Source organism: Lactuca virosa, chromosome 7 (genome assembly GCF_052849685.1).
Source record: "Lactuca virosa cultivar CGN04683 chromosome 7, Lactuca_virosa_CGN04683_v6, whole genome shotgun sequence".
Taxonomy (NCBI): Eukaryota; Viridiplantae; Streptophyta; class Magnoliopsida; order Asterales; family Asteraceae; genus Lactuca; species Lactuca virosa.
This window is the reverse complement of record NC_136432.1, coordinates 188,385,770-188,413,578: the sequence shown is the minus strand read 5'-3', so window position 1 is coordinate 188,413,578 and position 27,809 is coordinate 188,385,770. Positions and strand designations below refer to the sequence as shown.

The window sequence follows — 27,809 nt, the reverse complement described above, 5'->3', positions numbered from 1 at the left end:
AACACATAGAAGAGCTTCTGATGTGTTTTGTTGATCGTGTTCTTCAGATCTTTATCTAATTCGTTTGTTGTTCATCGTGTTCTTGAGTTCTTAAGTTTGTGTGTGTGTGTTAGATCAGAACACGAAGACCACAAGAGCTTTAGATTTGAGTGTGTGTGTGTGTGTGTCAGATCAGAACATGAAGAACACAGACCGAGATCTAAACACAGACCTAGATCAAAACACGAACCCATATCTTCAAGCTCGATTTCTAGATTTGAAAACTCTAACTCGAGTTTATCTTCAAGCTCGTCAAACCTTCAAGCACGATTTTTGGAAAACCTCCACATGTGAACGTGTTCATCTTCAAGGAACCCAAAACACAAAAAAATCGATATCTTGTTTGTTCTTGGAGATCATTTGATTTCAGGTCTAATATTCGAGCATGAACACATACACACACACTTCTGGAGCTCGTTCGGTTTTTGGGAACAAGATGAACATGATGAAGACAAACACCTTCCTGAAATCAACGAACACACCATGCCTGAGGGTTGGAGACGATGAACATCGGATCGTTTGGTTTTCAAGCATTAGATTTGTTCGATCATTTGATTTCTTCTTTGTTCTTGGAGATCGTTTGGTTTTCGAGCATCAGATCTAGGTTGAAGACGATGAACATCAGATCTGGGTTGGAGGTTAAAGACGATGAACTTCAAATCTGGAACAACAGTTAGATTTCAAAACCGGTGGACCAAACTTCATATGTGTTCTTAAGCTGAAACCCAAAAACCCCAACGCTCAATTTCTTGTATGAACTACATTTAATACCATCGGAAAAATCATGAAAGTCGGAATCTTGCTAGAGAAGATGACCGGAACATCGCACCGGAGTTGTCAAACACGTCGGAAACCCACTAAACCTACGATTGAAGGTCATAAGGCTGTTTTTTTAACGGTTCTACAAGTTCAATGGAAAAAAAAAACTTAATGACTAAATATATAGGAATCGAAAAATAAGTTATGTTTTTAAGTCATTATGCCTGTATTTTATTAGATCTCTCTCCCTCAAAAGGGGTTAATAAAAGCGATACTAGCATTTGGTGGCGGCAATTAACCAACCAACCAACCAACCGAAGTCGAATTCAAGGGATCCAAATAGTCAATTACCTAAGAATCCAAATAGTCAATTATCTATGAAGGAAAAAATATTTTCGGTAACGTTTTTTAGTATTAATTACAATTATCAATCCCATTTAAGAATCCAAATAGTCAACACGAGAAATATATAACAGGAAACTAAAATTTTCAATTATCTATGAACAAAAAAAATTTGTTTTTGGGTAACGTTTTTTTGTTTTTACAATTATCAATCCCATTTAAGAATCCAAATAGTCAACAACAGAAATATAGAATATGAAAAGATCCAACAGGTACGTCTCTCGGTCTCTGTAGATGCATGGCAGGGTAGTTTTTTTGCGCCTACTTATTTTCTCCCAGAATTCTACCGCCACTTATGCTCACATCTGCTTGGCGGGTCGATGGTTGAGATCATCATCGTGTAGATGCTTGGCACCAGCTGGACAAGCAGGAGGGACAACTGCACCGACGATTTTTGGTTTAATGTGAGCACACTCAGCGGTGGCAGCTCCTCCTGAGTACGTCAAATTAATATCTGACAACTCCACGGTGTCGCATGGAAACCCTGAGCTGCAAATAAGCCTAATTGCCACCTTAGTAGTTGATGTTCCCTTGATCCTCCTAAAGGTCACATTCGCTAGCTTAACTTTTGATGGAGCTCCTTTCTAATACTCATAAGGAAATATATAATCAATTTTCTATGTGAATAACACTATTGTAAGTGATGAGGTATACATGTTTAATACCTTGCAAGCATTCCAAGGGCAATATTCTTGATCGATCAATATGGGAGTTGCCACTTTGTTCATGATGATATCTTCGAAGTGGATGTCACTGGCGGTGTTTGGTGGAGAAGAAGGCCAGCTCTTGATCCTGACTCCATTGGTAGTGTTCGTGATGGTGCAGTTCTTGACAAAGATTCCTTGTACAGGTTCTTCATTTGGGTATTTCCCCAAGCTTCCGACGCTAATACCATGTCCTGGTCCGCATGTGACTTTCTCAATATGGACGTTCTTGCTTCCATCTCCAAAAGATATGCAATCATCACCCGTTTTTATGACTGAGTTTGTGATATTGAGACCGCTTAACCTACCGATGTGAATTCCATCTGTGTTGACACTGTTTCCCGGTGCATCAATGGTAACATGATCAAGTCTGGTATTGTTACAATGCAATACATTCATGTGGAAGTATTTGCTGTTCGCAGATGTTACACCATTCAACACTGAATTTGTAACTTTAGTCAATCTGATATTCTGAGAAACAACAGAGAAAGGTTGGCATGACAACACAACACTCAACAAGTTCAAAATTTTAAAAATGAAAAGAGAGAACACTTACCACTGGAATTTGACATGTTGCCTTAGAATCATGGCATTTGACAGACTTCCAAGTTTGTTGGCCTTGCCCATCGTAGGTACCACCGGTCATAGTCAACTTATCAACTCCCACGATGCTGATCCAATAGTCCGTTTTGAACACTGTTGTATCAGGTGGAGCCTTCAGGGTGGCTCCGGTTGCCTTGATTTCAATCGCAGCCTTGCATGGACCCTTCAAGTCAATCGGAGGATTTGCCAAATACGTCCCTGCTGGAATCAACACAGAGCTTGGTGCTGCTGCTGCACATGCTTCTTTCCAAGCAGCCATTATCGCCTAATTTCAACCCATCATCAAATATAAACGATCAGTAACTTCTAAGACTTCTTAATAAACATATCACACACACACACACCAACATATATAAATGTCCGGATGGCCGAGTTGTCTAAAGCGCCTAACTCAAGTTGTAGTTTCTCTAAAAGGTCGTGGGTTCAAATCCCACTACACTTGCCGTTAAAAGAAGGTATATATATTTTGTGTGTGTAAATATATACATTTTGTTGCTTAATATTTGTGCTTCACCCTATTTGGGTATATAATGGTTATATATATGGTCCAATTTATGTATAGTTGTGGAGATGTAAGTTAATTAGTACAACTCTCTACGCACAAACGTTTGGTTTTATTTTTTTTTTCTTTACCCATCAAATCTTAAAAAGAAAAAAAGTGGTACATAATCTTTTCTAGACCATTTAATGTATAAATTATTGTATATAACTAAAAATATTATGTACAAATTCGCTACCTAAAAAAATGATACATATCAAAAAAACATTATCCAAATTTTTTTTTCTCAATTCATGGAAAACCATGAAATCGTTCTTGTATATACAAATTTGTAGGAGGAACTCCTAACAAAGCGTGGACAAGAACTACACACATTAATGCAACGTGTGTGTATATATATATATATATATATATATATATATATATATATATATATATATATATATATATATATATATATATATATATATATAGAGGTTCAAATGTTTCTCACATCTATTGTGTGCTACAATACACTAATAAAAATTTAGTATTAATTATATATATATTAAATGATATCCATACTTATAACTCATTTTTATGGAAACTAATTAAATTCGTCATTAATGTCAACAATAATATTCTTTCAGAATTAATTAATATCTAGAACAATGAGAGTGTATTCCAGCAGAATTAGAGTGTATTCTAGTAGAATACACTATCGTTCTTCATATTCCATGCAACTTTATTGTATTTTAAGTGAGTGAGTCCTAAAACAAAATACGAACTCATCTATAAAAACCTAGATGCGCATTCATTCTGAAAGAATGTTATTGCTGACATTAATGACGGATTTAATTAGTTTTCATAAAAAGAGAATTATAATTATGGATATCTATTAATATACATATAATTATGAAAATCATTTAATATCTATATTTATTTAATTTACTAAATTTCTATTGGTGCATTGTAGCACACAATAAATGTAAGAAACAAAATAACCTAGCCCTATATATATATATATATATATATATATATATATATATATATATATATATATATATATATATATATATATATGTTCAGGTTCATTTAAGACCATGCTAATTTTGTGAGACCGTGAGACCAAATTTAAAAATAATTTTAAAATGCAAAATAAAAGGAAAAATCAAATAATTCTTTTTTTAATTATAATTTTCGGAACTTTAATTACCTAAAAAAATAATAATAAAATAAAAATAATAAAAAAAAATACCGTTTTTTTGAAAAATACGTTAAATATTCTAATAAAATATTACACTGTAAATATTCTAATGTTCTTTTTAGAATGTTAGAATATTGTATTAGATTTTTCAGATATGTAGAATATTCTAATATTCTACTAGAATATGTAAAAAAAATATATTCTTTATTTATTTATTTTTTATTTATTTATTTTTTTTGGAAAATATAAATTCCGAAAATAATATTTATAAAAAAAATTTCAAAAATTTTCAATTATTTTTCATTTTAAAAATGTTTTTTTATCTACTAAATAAGTGGCTAGGATTGCGTCTCACAGTCTCATAAAATTAGGTCGTCTCACATGAACCTAACCCTATATATATATATATATATATATATATATATATATATATATATATATATATATATATATATATATATATATATATATATATATATGGAAAAGTGAATATGTGGCTGGTATATAACTAACCTTCGGTTGTTAAACAACGTAGTTTTAAACAAAACAAATCAAATTTCATTTTCTCTTAATTTTGATTGAATTATGAGATGTTCTTCTTTTATCTTTTATTCTTTTAGTTTTCATTTAGATTTTAGTAGGGTTGATTAAATGGTCATGACTTTGAATGCTATAAATTTTTAGACATAATGAAGAAAAAGAATATAAATTTGACCGATTTCGTAAGTCGCATGATTAAGGAAGAATAGTAAAAGATATATCATGATTAGTTTGGATATAAATAGATCAAAACTATATTGTTTGGAGGGTTCTATGTATAAGCTTAGGTACATGACAGCCATATATATATATATATATATATATATATATATATATATATATATATATATATATATATATATATATATATATATAAAAGAAACATTAATTGAAGTGTTCATTATGGGAAATATTACCATAATTAAATATCATAAATATTAAATACATATATTATTATTTATAATTAATGTATTTTATATTTAATTATGGTAATATTACACATAATTAATGTTTATCACATTTAATTATTGTAATATTTTTATAATTAATACTTCAATTAATATTTCTAATATGTACCCTTACGGTACATATTAGAAAATCTCTCTCTCTCTCTCTCTATATATATATATATATATATATATATATATATATATATATATATATATATATATATATATATATATATATATATATATATATATATATATATATAACCATTATTAACAACTAACTAAGGAATCAATTGTGTGCGTCGAAAATCATACTGATCAACGCCCAAGAGAATATATGTACACTTTTACGTTGGACGCATATAAAGCAGATTATACCAAAAATATATTTTTTTTCATTTAAATTTTGTTTAGTTCATGTTTTTTATCGAAAAAAACAAATATAAATTCGTTCATAATTTTTCGTCCTCTTTCCATAGAGATCATGTTTTTATATATAAAAATCAAACTTTTTTTCCGAAAAAAAAACTCACTTCATTTTTTTGTTTTTTTTCAATATGCAGGTTTATTTTTATTCAAAAAAACTAATTATGCCAAAAATCTTAATTTTTTTGTCCTCTATTAATAAATAGCAACATGGATTAAATAAAAAAAAACACGGCCAGTTCAGATACACATTGTGAATTTGAACTGTAAATATTTTAGGTTTAACATTCACAATATGAATCTGACTTACTATTTCAACTTTTTAATCATTCACAAATTAATTAAGTAAAATATACATATGAATCAAAATATATTTTCATATAATCTTATAATATTTTAATATTTTGATTACTCATAAATTAGTTTTGTAAAATCAACAAATGTATTTATTCATATTGTAAATCTAATCTCTTTATATTTAATTCTGTTTTCAAAATTCACAATGTGAATCTTACTTATTATTGTTCATATTGTGAATCTGACAGATTCACAATGTGAATGTGAACATAAATTTCGATTTTTTACATAAATATGAATCTATGTTTAAATAGTATAAAAAATATGAATATTGATGTATTTATAAATTTTTTTCGAAAAAAATATGACAACAATACGGAAAACCATGAACAATGGTATATTCGGTTTTTTTTTGTCCGATAAGAAACATGTTATGAAAAATTAAACTAAAAAAAAGTGGTTTTGGTATAATCCGGTGTATGCAAGTCCGTTGTAAAATTGTACAACCCTTCATTTTGCCGTTAATCGCTTTAAATTTGGACATTTTAGATTGGTTCATTGATTCCTTGATTAATAACGGTTCTCTATTGAAGTTTCTAATATATATATATATATATATATATATATATATATATATATATATATATATATATATATATATATATATATATATATATATATATATATATATATATATATATATAGGGGAGGGTTAATGCGAAAATGCATATAATTTGCGAAAACAAGAAAACAAGAAAAAACTATGAGATTTTGCCACCTCAACCTTATATTTTGGACAATAATTCATCCAAACTTTGAACTACATGATGATAATCGATTACACATGAGAAGTTATTTCATATTTGCAAAATATGAGTTTTGATATTTTTATTATGAAAACATAAATTTAAAAGTGGTCAAGAACGTGAAAAAAAAATAGTTGATAAAATCGTCTTTAAATCTATATTATCATAACACAATCCAATATAAACTTATTATCATTAATTTATTGCTAATAAATTTAATTTTTATAGTACTTGTGTTTGATTTTTATAAGATAAAATATGTTTTCGCGTTTTCGCAGGATATTTATGTTTTCGCATGAACCTACTTTTATATATATATATATATATATATATATAGAGAGAGAGAGAGAGAGACAGACAGACAGACAGAGAGATGTAAAATATTAAATGTGAACCATTAAAGGTTAAGAACCAATTAACAACCATTTTTATGAAGGGTATTTTTGTCTATTCCACTAACACTTTTTTATTAAAACACTCATTCTTACATACACATAACTCATTATATCTCAAAATCAGATCTTGATCTAGATTTGATCTCTCTCTCTCTCTTTCTCTCTCTCTCTCTCTCTCTCGCTCTCTCTCTCTCTCTCTCCTCTTAACCTGATTCAATCACACAAATCTCTCACTTTGATTTCTACTACCAGTGATGTCCACCACCACCACCGTCAACGGTGGCCACCCGACCTCCGATGATTGTCACCACCGTTGCTGCTCTGGTACCTGTTGTCACCGACAACATTAAAGCACCACCTGATCGGTAACCGTCGATTCTAGTTACCGCTATCACCATCGAATCGTCACCGCAACTCTCGATGTCGGTCTTCTACACCTTCAGAAATGTGATTTGTGCTTCGTCTTCAACCGCTGTCCTCTGTAAGTGTTAAAAATGTCGTCATCATCGCCTCATCACCTTAGACCAACAGAAAAGTCACCAACCGACATCATCCTCTCAGACGTGAAGCCAAAGACAATGATTTCTCATATCTAGACAGATCTGATGTGTTTGGTGCAATTTTAAGCGTAGATCTGGTGTGTATAGAGCATTTCATAGTAACCACTAGTGGTTCCACCACTGCATCAACTTAATCTTCATATACTTTTCTCTAATCTATAACTTCTTCAACTCCACCGACGTTGGCTTCTCTGGAGACTTTGCCTTTGACATCCTCTACTTCCACTTCACCCGATCTATAACCACATCCATCGCTCTCTCTATTTTACGGTGCACCACCATATACGCATCAGATCTCACCAAATCTAATGTGTTTATGCATTTTCAGAACATTACATCCGCATGTCTCCTACTACCTACAAACCACCATGTCGCTTTCTTCTAGGACTACTGAACTAGATCTAGAGATCAACAAAGTTCTAAATGCCAGATCTGCTTCCTAACACCAAATATGCATTATATTATATGTATTTGATGCATTTCATGTATGGATTTGGTGTGTGTGGTACATCTGATGATGACTAGCAGCAGATCTGAATTTTATAGATAAATCATCAAGTAACATCAGGTATGTCGAGTTTTGTTGATAAACCTTCTAGTTATTTGTTATAATATTTGCATAAAAACGTTATTCACAACTTAAGTTTTATTGTTGTTATGTTTTGAAGTAAATATAAAATGTGTGTATATGAGACTATTTATAGCACCAAATTCAAACATACTTAGAGACACAAAAAGTATGGTTCCGTGGGGAAGTTAAGTTTAGCGGAGATATGTGTAGAATTCAATTTCTAATCTCAGTAAGGATCTTAGCTAAACTTGTGGTATTTGGGGAATTTAAGGTGTTTGGAGATGGACATAACAACAATAAGGAAATGAAAAAGAAACTTGCTTCTTGATTTCATTCTAGAAAATTTAGTATTATGAGTTCTTATAGAAAACTCCAAGACATGTTCTTTAGATAGTGAATTACAAAACTAACCCTAATTCTTTCCAAAGTCCCATTGAGTTTATTTGTTAGTCGTAACCTACAAAAAGACACTTTCACTTAGACCTAAAATCAATCCATATTTCTGTCTGATAACTCCCCCACAAATCTTTCTCGCCCCACCCACTTTGGAGATACGCTCCATCTTATCCAACATATGTGGAGAAATCACTTAATGAACCATCAACCTTTTCAATAGACACAAATGATCCATCTAAGAAATTTCCTGATAAACTTAAACTGTAACATAGCTCAATATGGTTTACACTCAAGAACAGTAATCGAGGAATTTAACCATCCTTACATGGATACAAAGACATATTTATAAACCCTATACACCCCCTCCCAAACCCAAACACTCAAACAATTTTGTGTCCAAAACATCCAACGATATCATGTTCCATTTAACCTAATAATTTATCGAACATTTGTAACACCCAGAATCAGAAAGGCCAAGAAAGGAAAGAAAACCCTAAGTCAAAGGGTCAACTCGTCGAGTCCAGGGAGGAACTCGACGAGTCGGAGCGGGATCCGGGGATCGATTAAGTAACCGACTCGGCGAGTCGGCAAAGAGGACTCGGCGAGTCCGGTCTGAAGAGGGAAACCCTAAATCCGGGACTTTGGGGACTATTTAAGCGTCTTATTCTCTCCATTAGGGTTCCTTATAGCCTCTCTTATCCAGAATACGAAACCCTAAGCCTCCATTGTTGCACATTCAAGCTTTCTTGCCATTTTGGGTGATTTGCAGGAAGAAGGAAGAAGGGAACCACTGGGGATTCAAGGATTGGCAGTAGATCCATAGTTTGTGGGATTTTCCAGAGCATTTGAAGGTAATGAGTCACTACCTTCACTCTTTTGCATATAGATCAACCTTTAAGTGTATCTTGGCCTAGAGAATCATAAAGCCCAGATCTAAAGTTGCTACTTCAGATCTAAGTGTATCTTGGCCTAGAGAATCATAAAGCATCAGTCTATGGGTTGATTGTTAAGCCTCTTTGTCTTAAACCCTAGTTTAGAGTGTTTTAAGCCTATAGCATCTTGGTTTCACGTAAATTTTGCAACTTTACGTGAAAGATGGGCCTTAGAGTTCGGTTGTTAGGACCGAAGGGTAGGTTAGGCACCCCAGATATGCCTAACAGTATGTTATGATATGTTTAGCAGCTAGCATGATACGTTGTATGAGCTAGAGGTAGTAGGAGGGGGAATAGTCCCCGAGATTCGGTTGTTAGGACCGAAGGGTAGGTCGGACACCCCAGATATGTCTGACAGTAGATTATGCTATGATATATGTGATAGTAGTAGTAGGGGGTGAAATAGTCCCCGAGGTTTGGTTGTTCGGACCGAAGGGTAGTCAGCACCCCAGAATGGCTCGACAAGGGTAGGTCAGCACCCCAGAATGGATTGACACGGGTAGGACGGCACCCCAGAATGGCCGCATGGGTAGATCGGCACCCCAGAATGGTCGTACGGGTAGGTCGGCACCCCAGAATGGCCGTACCGGGTAGGTCGGGCACCCCAGAAATGCCTGACAGTATGTATACTATATGATTGTATGGTATGTGGACGATAGGGGAACTCACTAAGCTTCGTGCTTACGGTTTTCAGTTTTGGTTTCAGGTATCCAGTTTTCAGAAAAGGAGCTCGGGAGGGTTGCAGTGCACACACCATGGCAAGTTAACCTGGGATGTTCTACTCTGATAATTAAACAAGTGTTTTGGAAATGAAACTATGATTTGTCATATAAACCCTTTTTGTATGTTTGAATGGTTTAACACTATGATTTAGTAATGTTTTTAAAAGAAATTTTTGGCCTTGAATTTTGGGATGTTACAAGTTGGTATCAGAGCCTTAGTTTGAGGGATTCGGGCACACTCTCGGGTGTGTCTGAACTCAAACTGAGGAAGTGGTATAAGATTTTTAAAAAGAAAGACCATAATTATAAAAGGGTTTTTGAGGAAAGAAAAGGGTTTTAGAGAAAGCAAAAATGAACTTTGGAAAGAGAAAAGGGTGTGGTGCATGCAATCAGCCGAGCTCAAGTAAGTACCCCAAGATACCCATACAAGTCATGTTATGATATGATTATTAGAACTGCATGCTAGATTAGGACTAAGGATCTAGGGAGGATGCCTTATGTGCCTGTTATATGTGCTTTGAGCTGCATGATAGTACTGATTAGACAGTAGTAGAGTAGCCTGTTTAGGTTATGCCTGAGTATATGAGATTATGTTGCATGCTAGTACAGATTCTTGGTATGAGAATATGATTGCTTGAGTATGTTATGGTTAGATTTTTCCCTTGTCTGAATGCTGCTTGCTTTTTGCATTGTGGGAATTCCGAGTGGTGGGAGTTAGCCATTAGGTGAATACGCCACGTCACATGTGATCAGGGTTGAATAATCTCAGAGTGCTGGGTTTGGCCCTATTGCGCAGCTCTCGTTGGAGTCTAACCGTTGTAGGCACGAGTCTTTTACTCGAAGGATTATCTGAGCCTCATCACATGTGATGGTATTCAGGTGATGGCTAATTGGCATCACAAGGAGGCCTTCAGCAGCTGAGGATTGGTTTGAGTTGAGTCAGCGGTTTCCCTAGGGTAAGCCTAGGATGAGATAGTACTGGGCGCAGTAGTAGTAGTAAAGAAAGGGACCTGGTGGAGTCAAAGCAGTTCTTGAGGAAAGTACGGATAGATGTGGAAGGTAGTATGGGCCCGTACTACTGAAAGCAGAGGATCCGTACTCGATTCGAGAAAGGCCAAGATAAGACCGGGAACCTTGGAGAGTGTGTTAAACCTCTCGGGAGTATGTATTTTCAGCATGGTGACCACGCGACACGGAGCAGGAGGATCAGGATCCGGTTCAGGATCAGGTTCGGGCGCGGGATCCGAACAAGTTGATGATGGGTTACGCGAGTTCATCGCATCTGAGATTACGAGAGGCATCCTTGAGGCAACCCCGGTCATTTTCGGGTCGATCAAGGAGGGGATCATTGAGCTGATGGAGGATCGCCTCCGAGCTTTCAGAAGTGATTTGGCGTCTGGCCAGGCGAGTACGCGCACGCTGTCCTTCAAGGACTTCAGAGGGAGTGGTGCGCCGGATTTTCACGGGGTGAAGGACCTCGTTGCTGCCAGAAGATGGATCGCAGACATTGAGTCTGCACAGTTGACGAGCTTCTGCCCGGAGGGGTCGAAGGTCCGCTTTGCGGTGGGATGTTTGAGAGACCGAGCCAGAGATTGGTGGGAGTCAGTTAGTGACTCATTGGGAGCCTCGGGCGTCGAGGCTATGACCTGGTCAGACTTTGTGACTAGGTTTAGGGCGGAGTTTGTGCTGGCGGTGGAGCTTCAGCAGCTGGCCAGAGAATTCCTAGACATAAGACAGACGACAGAGTCGGTGGCGGAGATTACCGCCAAGTTTCGGGAGAGGGCCTTATTGGTGCCTCAGTATGCAGGGAATGATGAGATGCAGAGGACCCATTATCATGACATGTTGAGAGCTGATATTCGGGAGCATGTCAACTTCTCGGCATGCCCGACCCTGGGCTCTATGATTGCCAGGGCGCAGGAAAGGGAGATCGATCTGGAGCACATTGCGAAGAGGAGGTCAGATCAGACCTATACTTTGAAGGGTCCCGGGAAGAGACCCAAGACTTCAGATCAGAGATTAGCAGGTCGGCAGGTCCGAAGTCAGTGCAGCACGTGCGGGAAACCGCACGAGGGAGTTTGTCGTTCCAGGGGTTTAGGCTGTTACAAGTGTGGCAGTGATGGTCACGTCAGCAGGGATTGCCCACAGGGGGCAAGCCCATTATGTTTTCACTGCAATCAGGTGGGCCACAAGAGGGATGACTGCCCGACGATGAGGAGAGGAGCAGGGAGTGCGTCTTCCCCAACGGCTATGAGGATTACTGATGGGCGAGAGGGTAGGGCCATGTAGTTACAGATGCGGGAGATCTGGATTACAGCAGGGAATGTTACAGGTACGTATCTATGGCTATTTTCACTTCTATGCGAAATAGGGAAGTTCTTACCCCGGACTCAGGCGATTTTATGTATGATTTGTCTCTCTGCTTGTATTCGGATTGTATTTTGGAATTGGCATATGCCAATTGCATACCAGGAGCTATTAGTAGCTAGTGTAGGTCATCTTTCACTTCGGGTTCGAAGTGTCCAGTATCATCTCGGTTACGGTTGAAAATGGTTCAGGGAGTAGTCAGCTACCATCATCAGGGTTTGATGGTTCTAGTCTTGGCGTTTGGGATGGCTTTCGGAAGCATCAAAGGAAGTGGCGTATCACCGAGGAGGTTGCCCGGAGCAGTAGTTATTCGGACCTTAAGGGCATTAGTTGGAGATCAGGGGATTTTCAGGATCGGGGATGCAGGAGGTGTTTGTCTAGTATTCGATGATCGTTCGGTATTAGGAGTAGACTAGCGATGGATCGCTAGCGACATCAAGGCGATGGTAGTTATCATGCCCTTTTGTGCAAGAGAGGAAGGAATGGAAATCCTCGGGTTTTCGCGCTCAGTAAAGACTTAGCTGAGGCTAAGTGGGGGAGAAACAATCATACTATGGGCGCTGAAGAGGTTTTGAAACTAGGAAAAGTTTCGCTCTCCTGTCAGGGAGAAAGACGGCCCAGGTGGCTGTATGAATTGAGGACAGTGTGAGTGGGAAGTTTGGAAAAAGTTGCCAATTGTGAGACCTCATTCTCAAGATGTCTGGTAGCAGACTGTAGAGGAATCGGTTGGGAGTTCCAGTTGGGACAAGAGTACCGCTTGGGGGTACTAGATTGTGCTTGTATGATCGAGTATGGGTTAGTCGTAGCATTCACTACCAGTTAGCCGGTGTGGGAAAGTGTTGTCAGACTACCGGATGGCCGTAGCATTCGCCAGTGGTCAGATAGTAAGAGAGGTATGGTAAGACTACGGGGCGGTCCGTAGCGATGGTTAGCAGATAGCGTTGAAGTGTGGTGCGACTACGGTGTGGCCCGTAGCATTAGTATAGTAAGGCTGCGGTGTGGCCCGTAGCAATCGTATGTGAGGATAGTTAGACTGCGGTGTGGCCCGTAGCAATAGTTTAGTAAGACTGCGGTGTGGCCCGTAGCATTAGTTTAGTAAGACTGCGGTGTGGCCCGTAGCATTAGTATAGTAAGGCTGCGGTGTGGCCCGTAGCAATCGTATGTGAGTATAGTTAGGTTGCGGTGTGGCCCGTAGCATTGGTTTAGCAAGACTGCGGGGTGGCCCGTAGCTTTAATTGGCTGGCAGCGCAGAAGTGTTGTAAGACTATGTGGGTGGCCATAGCATTCACTAGTGGACAGAGCGGGTATAGTAAGACTACGGGGTGACCCATAGCATTCGTCGGTCCCTATTCGCTAAGTGCGAATGTATCAGGTGTGTGATTCAGTGGCAGAGTTTTCAGATAGTTAAGTTCAGGATGGGGTAGCCGCCCGGATGTGAGCAGGCCACATATTGTTTGGGCCCGGAAGGCGGTAGGTCATTGGAGACCAAGAGTGGCATAAGGCTGCAGGTAAGCCATGGCAGTAATTAGTATCTTAGTTCGTGGAATGTGGGCGAGGGCCCGTATCTCCGAGGTAGCATGAGGGAGACCGGCATTCCGGGTAATGGCAGATCAGTTGGGACCAGGGCGGTCTCGGTTCATCCCGTAGGCGGATGGGAGTCAATAGGACTACAGGTAGGAATGATGGTAAAGGATTCGGTATGAAAAGCCGTGAGCGGATCGGATGATGATAAGCTGCTCATCGCGGGATCGGATGATCTCAAAATAAAGGATTTGGGCTCGGTGACGTCGTTCTCGTCTGAGCCTTAAACGTAGCAGAGAGGGACCTGCTACCCGAAGGGTTGTTTGAATTCTCCCGATTGGGTGGAGGACTCAGTATGGGAGCATTGTATGGGGGGTTATTCCGCGAGTATTGGTATGATGGCCGGCACTGGGCGTGGCCGGAATTGCGGTTTCGGCAGAGGATTGATCCTCGAAGGAAATTGGGAAGGTTGTTGCTTGTGGAAAGTGCCTTAGAAAGTCCAATGACAGTGTAGGGTAAAAGAGTAAACCCCTTGCGAATCAAGGGTAAGTGTATCAGGAGTATTGGTTTGATTACCGGTTGGATAAAGTGTTGTACTCGAAGGTTCTAAGTAACGGGTTATTCTGAAAAATGGCATCTTCAAGGTTTGGATCGAAAGGGGTGGAGTGTGTACCTTGTGGTAAGTGGCGACCAGTTGGTAAGGTAGTTGGTCGTGACAGACTTCGAGGACGAAGTCTAGTTTAAGCGGGGGAGTGTTGTAACACCCAGAATCAGAAAGGCCAAGAAAGGAAAGAAAACCCTAAGTCAAAAGGTCAACTCGTCGAGTCCAGGGAGGAACTCGACGAGTCGGAGCGGGATCCGGGGAATCGATTAAGTAACCGACTCAGCGAGTCGGCAAAGAGGACTCGGCGAGTCCGGTCTGAAGAGGGAAACCCTAAATCCGGGACTTTGGGCACTATTTAAGCGTCTTATTCTCTCCATTAGGGTTCCTTATAGCCTCTCTTATCCAGAATACGAAACCCTAAGCCTCCATTGTTGCACATTCAAGCTTTCTTGCCATTTTGGGTGATTTGAAGGAAGAAGGAAGAAGGGAACCACTGGGGATTCAAGGATTGGCAGTAGATCCAGAGTTTGTGGGATTTTCCAGAGCATTTGAAGGTAATGAGTCGCTATCTTCACTCTTTTGCATATAAATCAACCTTTAACTTGAGATTTGGGGCTTTTAGGGCAAGTTCGAGAACCATTTCGAGTTAGAAGCCCAGATCTGAAGTTGCTACTTCAGATCTAAGTGTATCTTGGCCTAGAGAATCATAAAGCATCAGTCTATGGGTTGATTGTTAAGCCTCTTTGTCTTAAACCCTAGTTTAGAGTGTTTTAAGCCTATAGAATCTTGGTTTCACGTAAATTTTGCAACTTTACGTGAAAGATGGGCCTTAGAAGTGTGGATCTACAGTTTGGAGCCCCTGCATGGCTCGAAAAGCCACTGTATGGATTAAGAGCTGAAGCTACTCGGCGAGTCACATGGGTGGACTCGGCGAGTTGGATGAAGATAGGCAGGAACTCGACGAGTTGGAAGAACAACTCGGCGAGTCTGTCGAAGATTGCCTTGGACTCGGCGAGTCCGTTCTTGGACTCGGCGAGTCAAGTCGCGAAACCCCCAAGCCCTTCGAGTTAAGACTCGGATCAGTGAGTCGAGTGGGGACTCAGTGAGCTGGTCAGGTCAGGACTCGGAAATCGGTAGACTCGGCGAGTCGAGTCGCGAATGAAAGGATTATGAGCGTATGAACTCGGCGAGTCAGTAGGCAGACTCGGCGAGTAGGGTTGACCTGGAAGGTTGACTTTGACCAGGACTTTGACTTTGACCAGAGTTAACTTAGTTGACTTCTAGAGTTCAGTTTGGAACTAAGTGTTTTATTGGTATTAGTAGCTCAGAGAGCTAGTGGAGCAGCGGTTCAGGAAGTGGTTGGACAGCAGCCAGAGGATCATCAGCAAGATCAGCAGTGCGAGGTGAGTTACCTTCCAGTAGCGGTGGGTCTACGGCCACAATGTCGGCCCACCGGTTGGGATCGTATGTTAGATGTTTGTCTTTGTGATATTCATCTGTGTTGCTACTACCTGATATGTTATATGCTAGCGTGATATGATATGTGATAGTGATAGAGTTCGGTTGTTAGGACCGAAGGGTAGGTTAGGCACCCCAGATATGCCTAACAGTATGTTATGATATGTTTAGCAGCTAGCATGATACGTTGTATGAGCTAGAGGTAGTAGGAGGGGGAATAGTCCCCGAGATTCGGTTGTTAGGACCAAAGGGTAGGTCGGACACCCCAAATATGTCTGACAGTAGATTATGCTATGATATATGTGATAGTAGTAGTAGGGGTGAAATAGTCCCCGAGGTTCGGTTGTTAGGACCGAAGGGTAGTCAGCACCCCAGAATGGCTCGACAAGGGTAGGTCAGCACCCCAGAATGGCTTGACACGGGTAGGACGGCACCCCAGAATGGCCGCATGGGTAGATCGGCACCCCAGAATGGCCGTACGGGTAGGTCGGCACCCCAGAATGGCCGTACCGGGTAGGTCGGGCACCCCAGAAATGCCTGACAGTATGTATGCTATATGATTGTATGGTATGTGGACGATGGAGGAACTCACTAAGCTTCGTGCTTACGGTTTTCAGTTTTGGTTTCAGGTATCCAGTTTTCAGAAAAGGAGCTCGGGAGGGTTGCAGTGCACACACCATGGCAAGTTAACCTGGGATGTTCTACTCTGATAATTAAACAAGTGTTTTGGAAATGAAACTATGATTTGTCATATAAACCCTTTTTGTATGTTTTTATGGCTTTACACTATGATTTAGTAATGTTTTTAAAAGAAATTTTTGGCCTTGAATTTTGGGATGTTACAACATTTGTGAGAGTCCTTAATACTTCATCATTCATTCAGACGTATATGAACCAATGCCTACCACCATTTAATGTGCATTGTACCCTATCAATACACTCCATGTATCAAATTCCCGATACTTAGGTAACAGACCATTGTTTGGCCACATGTGAAATGAACAACCAATATCCAAGATCGGTCCTTTCAAATCTACAATTGGATACCATTAGTACCACTTCTTCCTTAATTTGTACCACCATTCTCAAAGTATAACCATTTTCTCTTGTTCTATAATCACTCATTCTTCCAATGATCAATTTCATCATATTTGTAACAAACATATTCTAGGTTGTGAATTTTACCCTTAGACCTTGAACTTTCATTATCTTTTAAGGAAATCATTTTATCCTGAATTTAGCCATTCAACCAACCCCTACAGATTTAGACTTGATAACACACCATGAAGCTATGATCATTAAGTCATTATAATGCAAGCTTAATCGAACTAAATAAAACGTTATTATATCCCGGTCAACAAATAATGAATTCATGAAGTCCTTACCTAAACATTATTCAAATCCATCAAGATTAAGTTTAATTCAATATATAAACGGTATTTTAAGATTGAAACCCCATTCATTGTTAGGGTAAACAAATATAGAAAATACAAAATGTTATTTGTTAAAGATTTGTCTGTATACAATTACTCAAGCCTTTGCCATTAACTTGATACAATTTCCTTATCAAAAACGTTATAAAGATCTTTGTCTGAAGGCAATAATAATATTGTATAATGGGAATTGTCTTCTTGTTCCTTAAACCATTATTTATCCATACATTTAGGCCTCTCTACAACAACTGGAAGCCAAAACCTTGTTGTTTCAGTATTCCTTGCATCATGATAGTCCATAGACTAAATTTAAAAACTTATGATCATCATTTAGAGAACATTATTGTATGCGACAAAGTTATCCAAGATTCGCCCTACCTGTCACATAACTAAATTCCCGTATAAACCTACTTAAAATGTAGCAACCCTTATTCTTAATCCTTAAGAACACTAATTGGGCATCTTTGATGAATTTTATTGAAGACCTTGTGTGTGTACTTTAAAACAACACCTCAAAGAATTAAACATTTCCTTGTAAAGGGTTAATTATAATATCAGAAACTCAAATAAATACAATTTTATTGAATTATGCTATTTCCTCTCTAACTAACGTAACACACATTTCCTTGTTGTGAAATTTGAATTCTACATATATTTTTTACCCTTCATCTTGATCGAATACTTCATACAAACCTAGTTGGATTTGATCAATGGGAAGTGTCTAAAGGTTGAGAATTTGTATTTGAATCATTTGTTTCCTTTCACTAGTGTCAACAGCGCAATTGGTCACGATTAAAACCCATAGACATAGGCATTCGGTCATTTTTTTTTTTAAATGTAAACTATATTTGCATCGTTTTTGATACCTTGTAGCCATATATAATAAAGTGTTACTAAACATCATGAAAAATCATGGCTATATGGTAGTGATTTCAATAATTGTATTTACTTATTTTTTACAACCATCACTATAAAATACTTATTGCCGGAGTTTTTATCTTTAGTATGATAATTGGATACTTTTATACATACATTATCATAAAAACAATGTAACCATATATGTAGTTATCTTCATTGTTCTTTTATCTTTAACATAACAATTTGTTAATTTTAGACACACATTAAAATATAAAAGTATGAGCATAAGAAACTGACAATCATAATCTTTATTATCTTTATCTTGATAATTGTTTGCTTTTAGACACATTTAAAAATATAAAAGCCTGACAGTAAGTGACTTATAGTCACCGTTTATTTTATCTATATCATGACAATTGGTTTCCTTTAGACACCAAACATGACTTATAGTCAAATTTTTAATATTTATCATGACAATTTCTTACTTTTGGATGCATATTACAATATAAAACATGATTACAAATCACTTATAGTTACAGTTTTTTATCTTTATTTTGATAATTGGTTACTTTAGGTACATATTAGAATATAAAGTGTGACAATAAGAGATTTACAATCATAGTTTTTTATCTTTCTCATGAGAATTACTTAATTTTAGACACATATTAGCAAAATTATGGATGAAGGTGTTAATATTGTATGCAATATTCACATTTAGTTAGCTAAAATGTAGTTAAAGCAATACCACAATCTCGTAATTGACCTCTAGTCATGCAAATAAGCAAAACCGTGGCTATATTTTTCCAAGAGAATTCTGACAAAATCTTGGTTTTGTGCCAGTGTTTCTAATGTTTATGTTTCGATTTATTTCAACTTTCGTCTTTCAGTTTGCACTATACTAATCTGAGTCTCTATGGATTTGAGGAATGAAAATAGTGTTCGTTATTTATTTTTGTAAAATATATCTTTATAATTTGATGAATATGAATTTCCATTATTTGTAATATTTTTTTGTAATTCCTGATTTTTCATCTGATGAAAAAAATATTTTATAATTTCATCTCATCTCATGCTTTCGTAGAGAAGATACGTTTTTCTATCTTTCTATGTGAGTGTTTCATTAGTAAACTTGTCACTAGTGGTTATTAATTGCTAATAAGCTATGTTTTATCTGTTTATTGGTGTTATTTTTTTTTGCATATTATGTATTGATAGTAATTTGCAATTAGATTCTTATGTATTGTATTGATATATGCTCAATGAAGAAATGTTATTATAATGTAATATTTACTTAATATTTATGAATGGTTAGTGTTATATGTGCACAAAAATGGTTTCGGACCGATCTTGAATCAATCTCAGAACCGTTTTGATTTTTTCGGACTAGACTCAATTGTCTTTATCCTTCCTTTTATAGTATGGTTTCTTTATAAACCATTTGTGTTTGGCTATATATGTTTTTGCTATTTCTCGTTAGGGTTTTCAATTTTATACGTATAGTTGTTTGATCTAAACACAACACACACACACACACATACACACACACACACACCAAAAGTCGCGATTCTTAAGCTCTAATTCAAAATCCTTAATTTCTAAGTGATATGTCATATTCATGATAAATAATCATTAATCTATAAGCCACAAGGAACAAGCTATAAACCCTAAATCATAAGCCCTAAGCCATAGAGTCTCAAGTCTTAAACCATACACCCTAAGCCATGTGTCAGAAACCTTAAGCCATAGGCCATACATTACTATCCGTAATCCATAAGTCACAAGCCATACAATACGAACCCTAAGCCTAAGCCCTAAGAAATGATTAGTAAGCCTTAAGCTCTTAACCTTAAGCACTAAGTCGTTTATATCATTAAAATAATATGTTGGTTGCTATTATAAGTAAAAAATATTTTAATAAATCAAAATATCTATATTAATAATGTCACTAAAAATTATAAATATTTTGTCATACAAATTATAATATATACCAATAAATGATTATTTTGATTTAACTAATTTATAAAGTTAAAAGAATTTAATAAACTAAAAGTTTAAATTTAAATTTTCACATATTTTTCCTCTTTTTGCGTCACTTCCCGCTTACCCAAAATTTTGACTAAGTTTTCCCTCATCTCACCCGTCTATGTTCAAAGATACTTAATTACACCCACCCACAATACCTCCTAAATCTAACACAGAGCCTTAATGGTATCGTATTTTTCACTCCATTTTGCTTCAATCTACTTTACTCATGTGTGTTACAATACAATTTTCTCTCCCATGCACTGCTTGTGGCATACCTTCTGTCATCAGTGACTGTTTCTACTACAATCAGCACTCCAATCTGACGATAACATCTATCGATCGATGCTTCCCTCCAACTACTATATCCTCCACCATCGACGCATTTATGGTCTCTTTCTCGACCTGTCTATCTTCTTGTGTATCTACAACTGGTACGTAGAATTGTTGTTTAAATTATTCTAGAGATGATGCACATGTCTATGTGTATTCATATACAAATTGTCTTGTTATTAGGGTTTAATTTAGCAAAGGGTTATTATTCTTCTTCACTCACATTACAACGAAAAAGGAACCCTAGAAAAAAGGTATTCTAGGGTCGTTGATCATGAAAAAGGGGTAAATGATTTGGTGGGAAGAGAGTTGATTGTTGAATTGAAGAATGATTTGGTGGTATATTAGGGGTCTCACCCTCTACATCGTCGTAGTCCTCCCCCACCATATCAACGTACCAAAAACACACTCATCTTTATTTTCTTACTAACATATTTTGTTTTCTTTCTATATCCACAATAATATGGAATTGAATTCGTTGTTAACAAAGTAAGCTTTTTCTTCTGGTTAAACTTTCATAATCAACATAAGAAGTGCAAGCTTATTTAGCTCTGTTGTTGATTTTTCAATAACATAGATCTGATCATTATTGTGAATCTTTGTTTGTTCACGAATCACTTGATATGTTTAATGGATTTAACTTGATGTTAATAAATGTCAAATGATTCTCGACTATTTACTCTTTTTTATGGATTATAGAAAGTTATTGAATATGTTTCCTTATATACTGTCATAACATTGTTTCTACCATTTTGCTATTGAGAATATACTTTAATTAAAGTTATTCTTTCCCAATCATTCAAAAAGTGCTAGTACCTTGTGCATTTTTAGTTCCATTTTGGTTTGTTACATTGAGGTGGGAGGTGCTTAATTTAACCTTTGAAATTTTGTAGCAGGAAAAATGCAACTGAAATGTTACTCAAAGTGGATGAAAACGATGAGAAGCTTATAAGAGCACCTATTAATGCGGGAAGGAGGAAATCATGCCAAGCCAAAATATTCCAAGTGTTAAACATTTATTTAAAAACATGAATGTTAATTCAATCATTTTGTAATTAGGATTTCATGTAATTTGATGAATCTTTGCTATTTAGAAAAAATATGGTTATATAGCATTAGATTTTAAAACATGTTGATTTGAAGTTGTTTTGTTATAAGGGTAAAATGTTAATTTTTATTATTAAGCAAATTCATTCAGTAATCTTAGCAAACAACACTAAATTATGCAAGCCTTTTAATGGTTTAATCCTTTTAATGGTTCGAATCTAAATCTTTTAGATTCTACTAAATAGCCCTTTATTTTGTGAACAAAACAAATGAAACTATGTTGTTATTATGAGATTCTTTAAATCTTGTTTTGTTTTCCTTGTAACTTTTTGATTTTAGTGATGTGAAATATACATGAAGTCTTTTGTTTCTACCATTAGTTGCTCACAGTGATAATATATTGCAACATGTTACAACATAAACTGCATGTTATAGCAATGTACTTTCGTTATGCAATGTTAGACAAAGTAGTATTCTTTTCATTTATTTATCATACTATTCTGTTAAAGTAAGTTGTATTCTTTTTATTTTTAATGGTTTATTATCTGGTGAATTTAAAATAATAGATGACAAAAAAGGCAATTTGGTCATTTCCTATAGCTCTTATTCAATACAACTATATTGTTATTTGTTTTTGTTTTTATTATTTTTAGTTTTTTTTTTGGTTTTTTCAGAAATTGTTTCTAACTTTACTAAACTGTCATTCAATTTTTTTCATTAATTTATACAACCCTTTAATTGCAAAAAAATCAACGTACTTTTGTAAAATGCCATGATTGAACTTTTTGTTCATTTTTTATTCTGCCAAATGATATCAAAGATAAAAATGGTCAAATTTATGAGTCTTCTAAAAAGTCTAAAACTGTCATTTTTTGTATAATAACTTAACCAGGAAACAATTTCAGTTTTACAGCAACAAATTTTCATTTTATAAAGACTATTCTTTAAACTTACAAATACAATAGTACAACCAGAATGAACATTACACAATTATAGTAACATATTCAATGAACGACCCCTAATTATACCGATAAGACATTATTGTTCTTTTATAACTATATTTACATATAGACACATATAATAGCTGTAATCATAACTAAATGCTACCTACACACAATATTTGTTTCTTCTCACAGCCAATTCATCATATTTTGCACACATAATAAAAGGTACATGACCATAAATAACCAATACTAACTTGTTTTCTTTTCTTGCGTTAACTAAGTACAACTAGTAGAGAACCGCCCTATGGACACACAAATATTTAGTGTGATCATATGTATCACCTTTTAGCTACTTTGTCTGTTATGTGACTAAAAAGGCATCAGGTTATAGACACACATACAACTGACTCATGTCACAATACGTTTATCTATTGTCTCTCATAAAAAAAAATATGACAATCTTAATCGAAAGCTGTGGCTGATTGTGACCTATGGCCTCAGTGTTCGAGTGTGACTAATATTTGTCACATTTGGTATAATTTAGTGTGGTTAAAGTTTTGATTATCTATATAATGGACACACTAACTAATTTAAATGTATCCAAAAACAATCTCTAAATTTTTTTAGCGGCCTTTAGCCACACTTTTTATAAAACGTGTCACATACCGTTTTTCAGAAAGTGTGACCGTAGGTCTTTTTTGTACTAGTGTATATATGTGTGTGTGTGGGGGGGGTGTATGTGTTTGTGTGTGTTAGATCAAATGATAACACACACACACACACACACACATATATATATATATATATATATATATATATATATATATATATATATATATATATATATATATATATATATATATATATATATAGTGAATATATGGATATCATGTATGCAACTTCTATAATTATTTAAGCTTATAAGTTATTATAAAATTTTGTTAATAAACTTAAAGAAATGATTTAGTGGCATGTTCATATTTTGTTGTTTTCCATAATCTAATTTATGATGGTACATGTAAATTTTTTCCAAATCATAATGTACTTTTTTTTAACAATGAACATTTGAACATTGTTCAAAAAATAAGTTGAACGTTGTATTTATATAAATGTTCAAGAAAATTAATTGAAGTTTTATGTAAACGTTAAGACTCCTGCTTATATATTTTAAACCCGTTAAAATTATTTAAGATGCAAAGGGTAAAATTAATTTTTCTTAACAGTTCCTATGAAAGTTAAAGAGTAACTCTAAGCTTATAAGTTTTAAAATTTAGTGTAAAACGTAAAAAGATTAAGCTTGCATGTTTATATTATGTCGTTTTCTGTAGTATAATTTGTGGTGGTACATGTAAACTTTTTCCAAATCTTCGTAATAAATTTTTTTTAAGTGAATGTTTTGAACATTATTCAAGAAGTTAAGTTGAACGTTGTATTTATATAATAAATGTTCAAGAAAATTAATTGAACTTTTATGTAAATGGGCAGACTCCAAATTATATATTTTAAACCCGTTTAAAATATATAACATGTAAAGACTAAAAATAATTTTTCTTAAGACTTCCCATGAAAGTTAAAAACTAAGTTGGATAATCATTTCCACTAAATAATGTCATCTTAATATCACCATTTTATATTATATCAATATGATAAATCACAAAATGTAGAAAATATAATAAGTTTGTTGATTGTTGCAACATATTTTAAAATTATCACAATGAATATTACAAGAGAACAAACGTATATAAAAAAGAGTTTTAGCCTCTTTGTTTATAGATATTTGCTTTTCTTTGAGTTTTGTTATCTAATAAAGATAGGATAACAAGTGTGTTAGTCTCTTATTGTTATTTGTTTTCACTTCAATTTTGTTTCATAAGTGATGAGATAAAACATGACATAAAAAGATAAAAAGACATATGATAATGACAAATTTGATTTCACTTCTTCATGGTAAACAAACTTAAGAAGCTCTTTCATAATAAAAATAAATACCTCTCTTTAAAGTTAAAATATTAATTCATTAATCATTTTTTATCTTTCAAATTTTTTCCTAATAACAGTTTAAGAAAAAATATAATTAAATATTATATTATTTGACTCTAACAATGATGAGTTTAAAACACAATAACTCAATTTTGACTTATCATGCATCTATTTTCATCAAAATAGTTGGAAAAATATAACGATTATTTTGATTTTTTATGTAATTTAATACTAACAATATAGAGCATAAATTAATTTTATCACAAAATAAGTAAAATATGATTTTCTACTATTAAAACGATTGAAAACTCGATGTAATAATTAACCTCTGAACATATAGCATAATATAAATTTTGATTACACACTTTCATGTTAAACAAGCCTACAATCCTTTTGATTACTTACTATTTTTATCTTATGAAACTCCTTCAAATATTATAATTCAAGAAAAAATATGTTTAAACATTTTGCTTATAAATTAAAGGTTCGACATGTAATAATAAATTTAAGACATATAGCATGAAATGGGTATTCCTATGTTTTAACATTAAAATTCTTATATATAATGCATGGATGTTATTGGTTGCCTCTATTGATATTTGATAAATCAATGTGCTAAAAACTGTATAATTATTATAAATAGACGAGTAGGTTAGTTTTTTTTTATGGAAACATAATAACTGATAGATGACATATACTGTGATAACTACTTTATAATTAATTATGCAGATTTAGATTAAATGTGATTCTTTTAGATATTCATATATGATATGACCAATTTTTTTTATCATATATTTCGACTTAGGCCCAACGTGTGGACATACGTCTAATATATATATATATCCAACGTGTGGACATACGTCTAATACATATATATATATATATATATATATATATATATATATATATATATATATATATATAACCATTATTGATCAAAGAACTAACGAACCAATTCAAACTGTTGAAAATTTAAAGCGATCAACGACAAAAGGAAGGATCGTAAACTTTTACAATGGACACGTATTCACCGAATTATACCAAAATTCACTTCCTTTTTTTATTTAAATTTTTTTAGACCATATTTTTTACCGAAAAAAAAAACCCGAATATACAATTGTTCATGATTTTTTGTTCTGTTTCAATATATATATATATATATATATATATATATATATATATATATATATATATATATATATATATATATATATATATATATATATATATATATATATATATATATGTATTGATATATAAAAATGAACTTTTTTTTTCAAAAACATCCGCTTCATTTCCTTTGTTTTTTGAAAAGTTAAAGATTATTTTTATAAAAAAAATTAATAAGTATATCAAAATTCATATATTTTTTTTGTACTTATTAAACATAGATTCATATTAATATAAGAAAATCAAAATTTCAACTAATATTCACATTATGAATCTATTCAGACTCACAGTGTGAATAATAGTAAGTCAGATTCACATTATGAATTCAAAAAATTGAATTGTATTTAGTTCATATTAACAATGTGAATAAATAAATTTGTTGATTTTACAAAATTAATTTATGAGAAATCAAAATGTTAAAATATTATAAAATTGTATGGAAATATATTTCGATTCATATATAAATTCTACTAAATTAATCTGTGAATTATCAAAGAGTTGAAATAGTAAGTTATATTCAAATTGTGAATGTTAAAATTGAAATATTTAAAGTTCATATCAGATTCATAGTGTGAATCTGAACAAATCAATATGTTTTTTATCGATGTTGATTTTTATTTATAGATGACAAAAAATTTGAGATTTTTGGTAATTATAGTTTTTTGGGATAAAAATAAACCTAAAATTGAAAAAAAAAAAAAAAAAAAAAAAAAAAACAACAACAACAACAAAACGAGGTAAGTTTTTTTTTTTTCCAAAAAAATGTTTATTTTTTATATACCAATATTGATCTCTATGGAAAAATGAGGAAAATCGTGAACAATAGTATATTCATTTTTTTCCGATAAAAAATGGTCTAAAAATGAAACAAAAAAACGTTTTTTTTTATTGTAAAATCCGGTATATATGTGTATAAGGCTATGTTTGGCGTACTAGCTGAAAAGCTAGCTGTTAGCTGAAAAGCTAGCTGATAGCTGAAAAGCTAGCTGTTAAATAAAAAGCTAGCTGATAGCTGAAAAGCTAGCTGATAAAAAATAACGTTTGGTAAAACTAGCTGAAAAACTAGCTGAAATATATAAAATTACATAAAGGACATGTAAGAGTATGTGTTTCTATAATTAATTAAAGGTTGTATTTGGAAAATTTTAAAAAAGCTCCTAAAAAGCTAGTCTAAATAGCTTTTCAAAAAGCTAGCTTATAAGCTACTTTTTGGCTTGCCAAACACGACAACATAAAAAAGCTCGAAAAATAAGCTAGCTTATCAGCTAGCTGTGGCGTGCCAAACACAACCTAATACACAAATTTACAACCATTCCTATGATTGTTGATCATTATAATTTGTAACGCTCACGATTGGTTTCTTATTAATAATGATTATATATTAAACCTATATATATATATATATATATATATATATATATATATATATATATATATATAACCTACCAAATTAAAGAAGTATAACCTAAAGATTTAATTACCAAACTAAGCTTCCATTTTTACTGTTTGTTCTTTATGATAAAATGTGATAGACTAGAATGTTGATGTGTAATCTAACACAACTTTCAGGTATACAATCATCATCAAACGACAATAGAAACACAGAAAATTAATTGATGCATATGTACAATCATCATGAGACGACAATAGAAACACAGAAAATTAATTGATGTATATCATTTTTACCGGGCTGTCATCGGTTTTTCCATCTCCCTTGGCACCTTTAGTTTTTATGTCGACAACGGCTGCATGGTTCCGTGCAATAAATTCTATAAACAACAAGCAA

The 27,809-nt window shown here is 34.2% G+C and overlaps 1 protein-coding gene across 1 annotated transcript; it reads right to left on the bottom strand.

Moving 5' to 3' along the window:
- Window positions 1-1,381: 1,381 nt before the first annotated feature.
- Window positions 1,382-27,809, bottom strand: LOC145125618 (exopolygalacturonase-like). The gene is made up of 4 exons (XM_079061051.1): window positions 27,710-27,809; window positions 2,461-2,772; window positions 1,866-2,375; window positions 1,382-1,784 (listed from the first exon to the last, which is right to left on the bottom strand). The coding sequence occupies exons 2-4, from the start codon at window positions 2,764-2,766 to the stop codon at window positions 1,500-1,502; spliced, it is 1,101 nt and encodes a 366-aa protein (XP_078917177.1). The 5' UTR covers window positions 2,767-2,772; window positions 27,710-27,809; the 3' UTR covers window positions 1,382-1,499.

Coding starts and splice junctions, on each gene's coding strand:
- LOC145125618 (XM_079061051.1), bottom strand. CDS start 2,766: ATGGCTGCTTGGAAAGAAGCATGTGCAGCAGCAGCACCAAGCTCTGTG. Junction 2,376..2,460: donor CAACATGTCAAATTCCAGTG/GTAAGTGTTCTC, acceptor GTTGTTTCTCAG/AATATCAGATTGACTAAAGT. Junction 1,785..1,865: donor GCCCTTGGAATGCTTGCAAG/GTATTAAACATG, acceptor TATGAGTATTAG/AAAGGAGCTCCATCAAAAGT.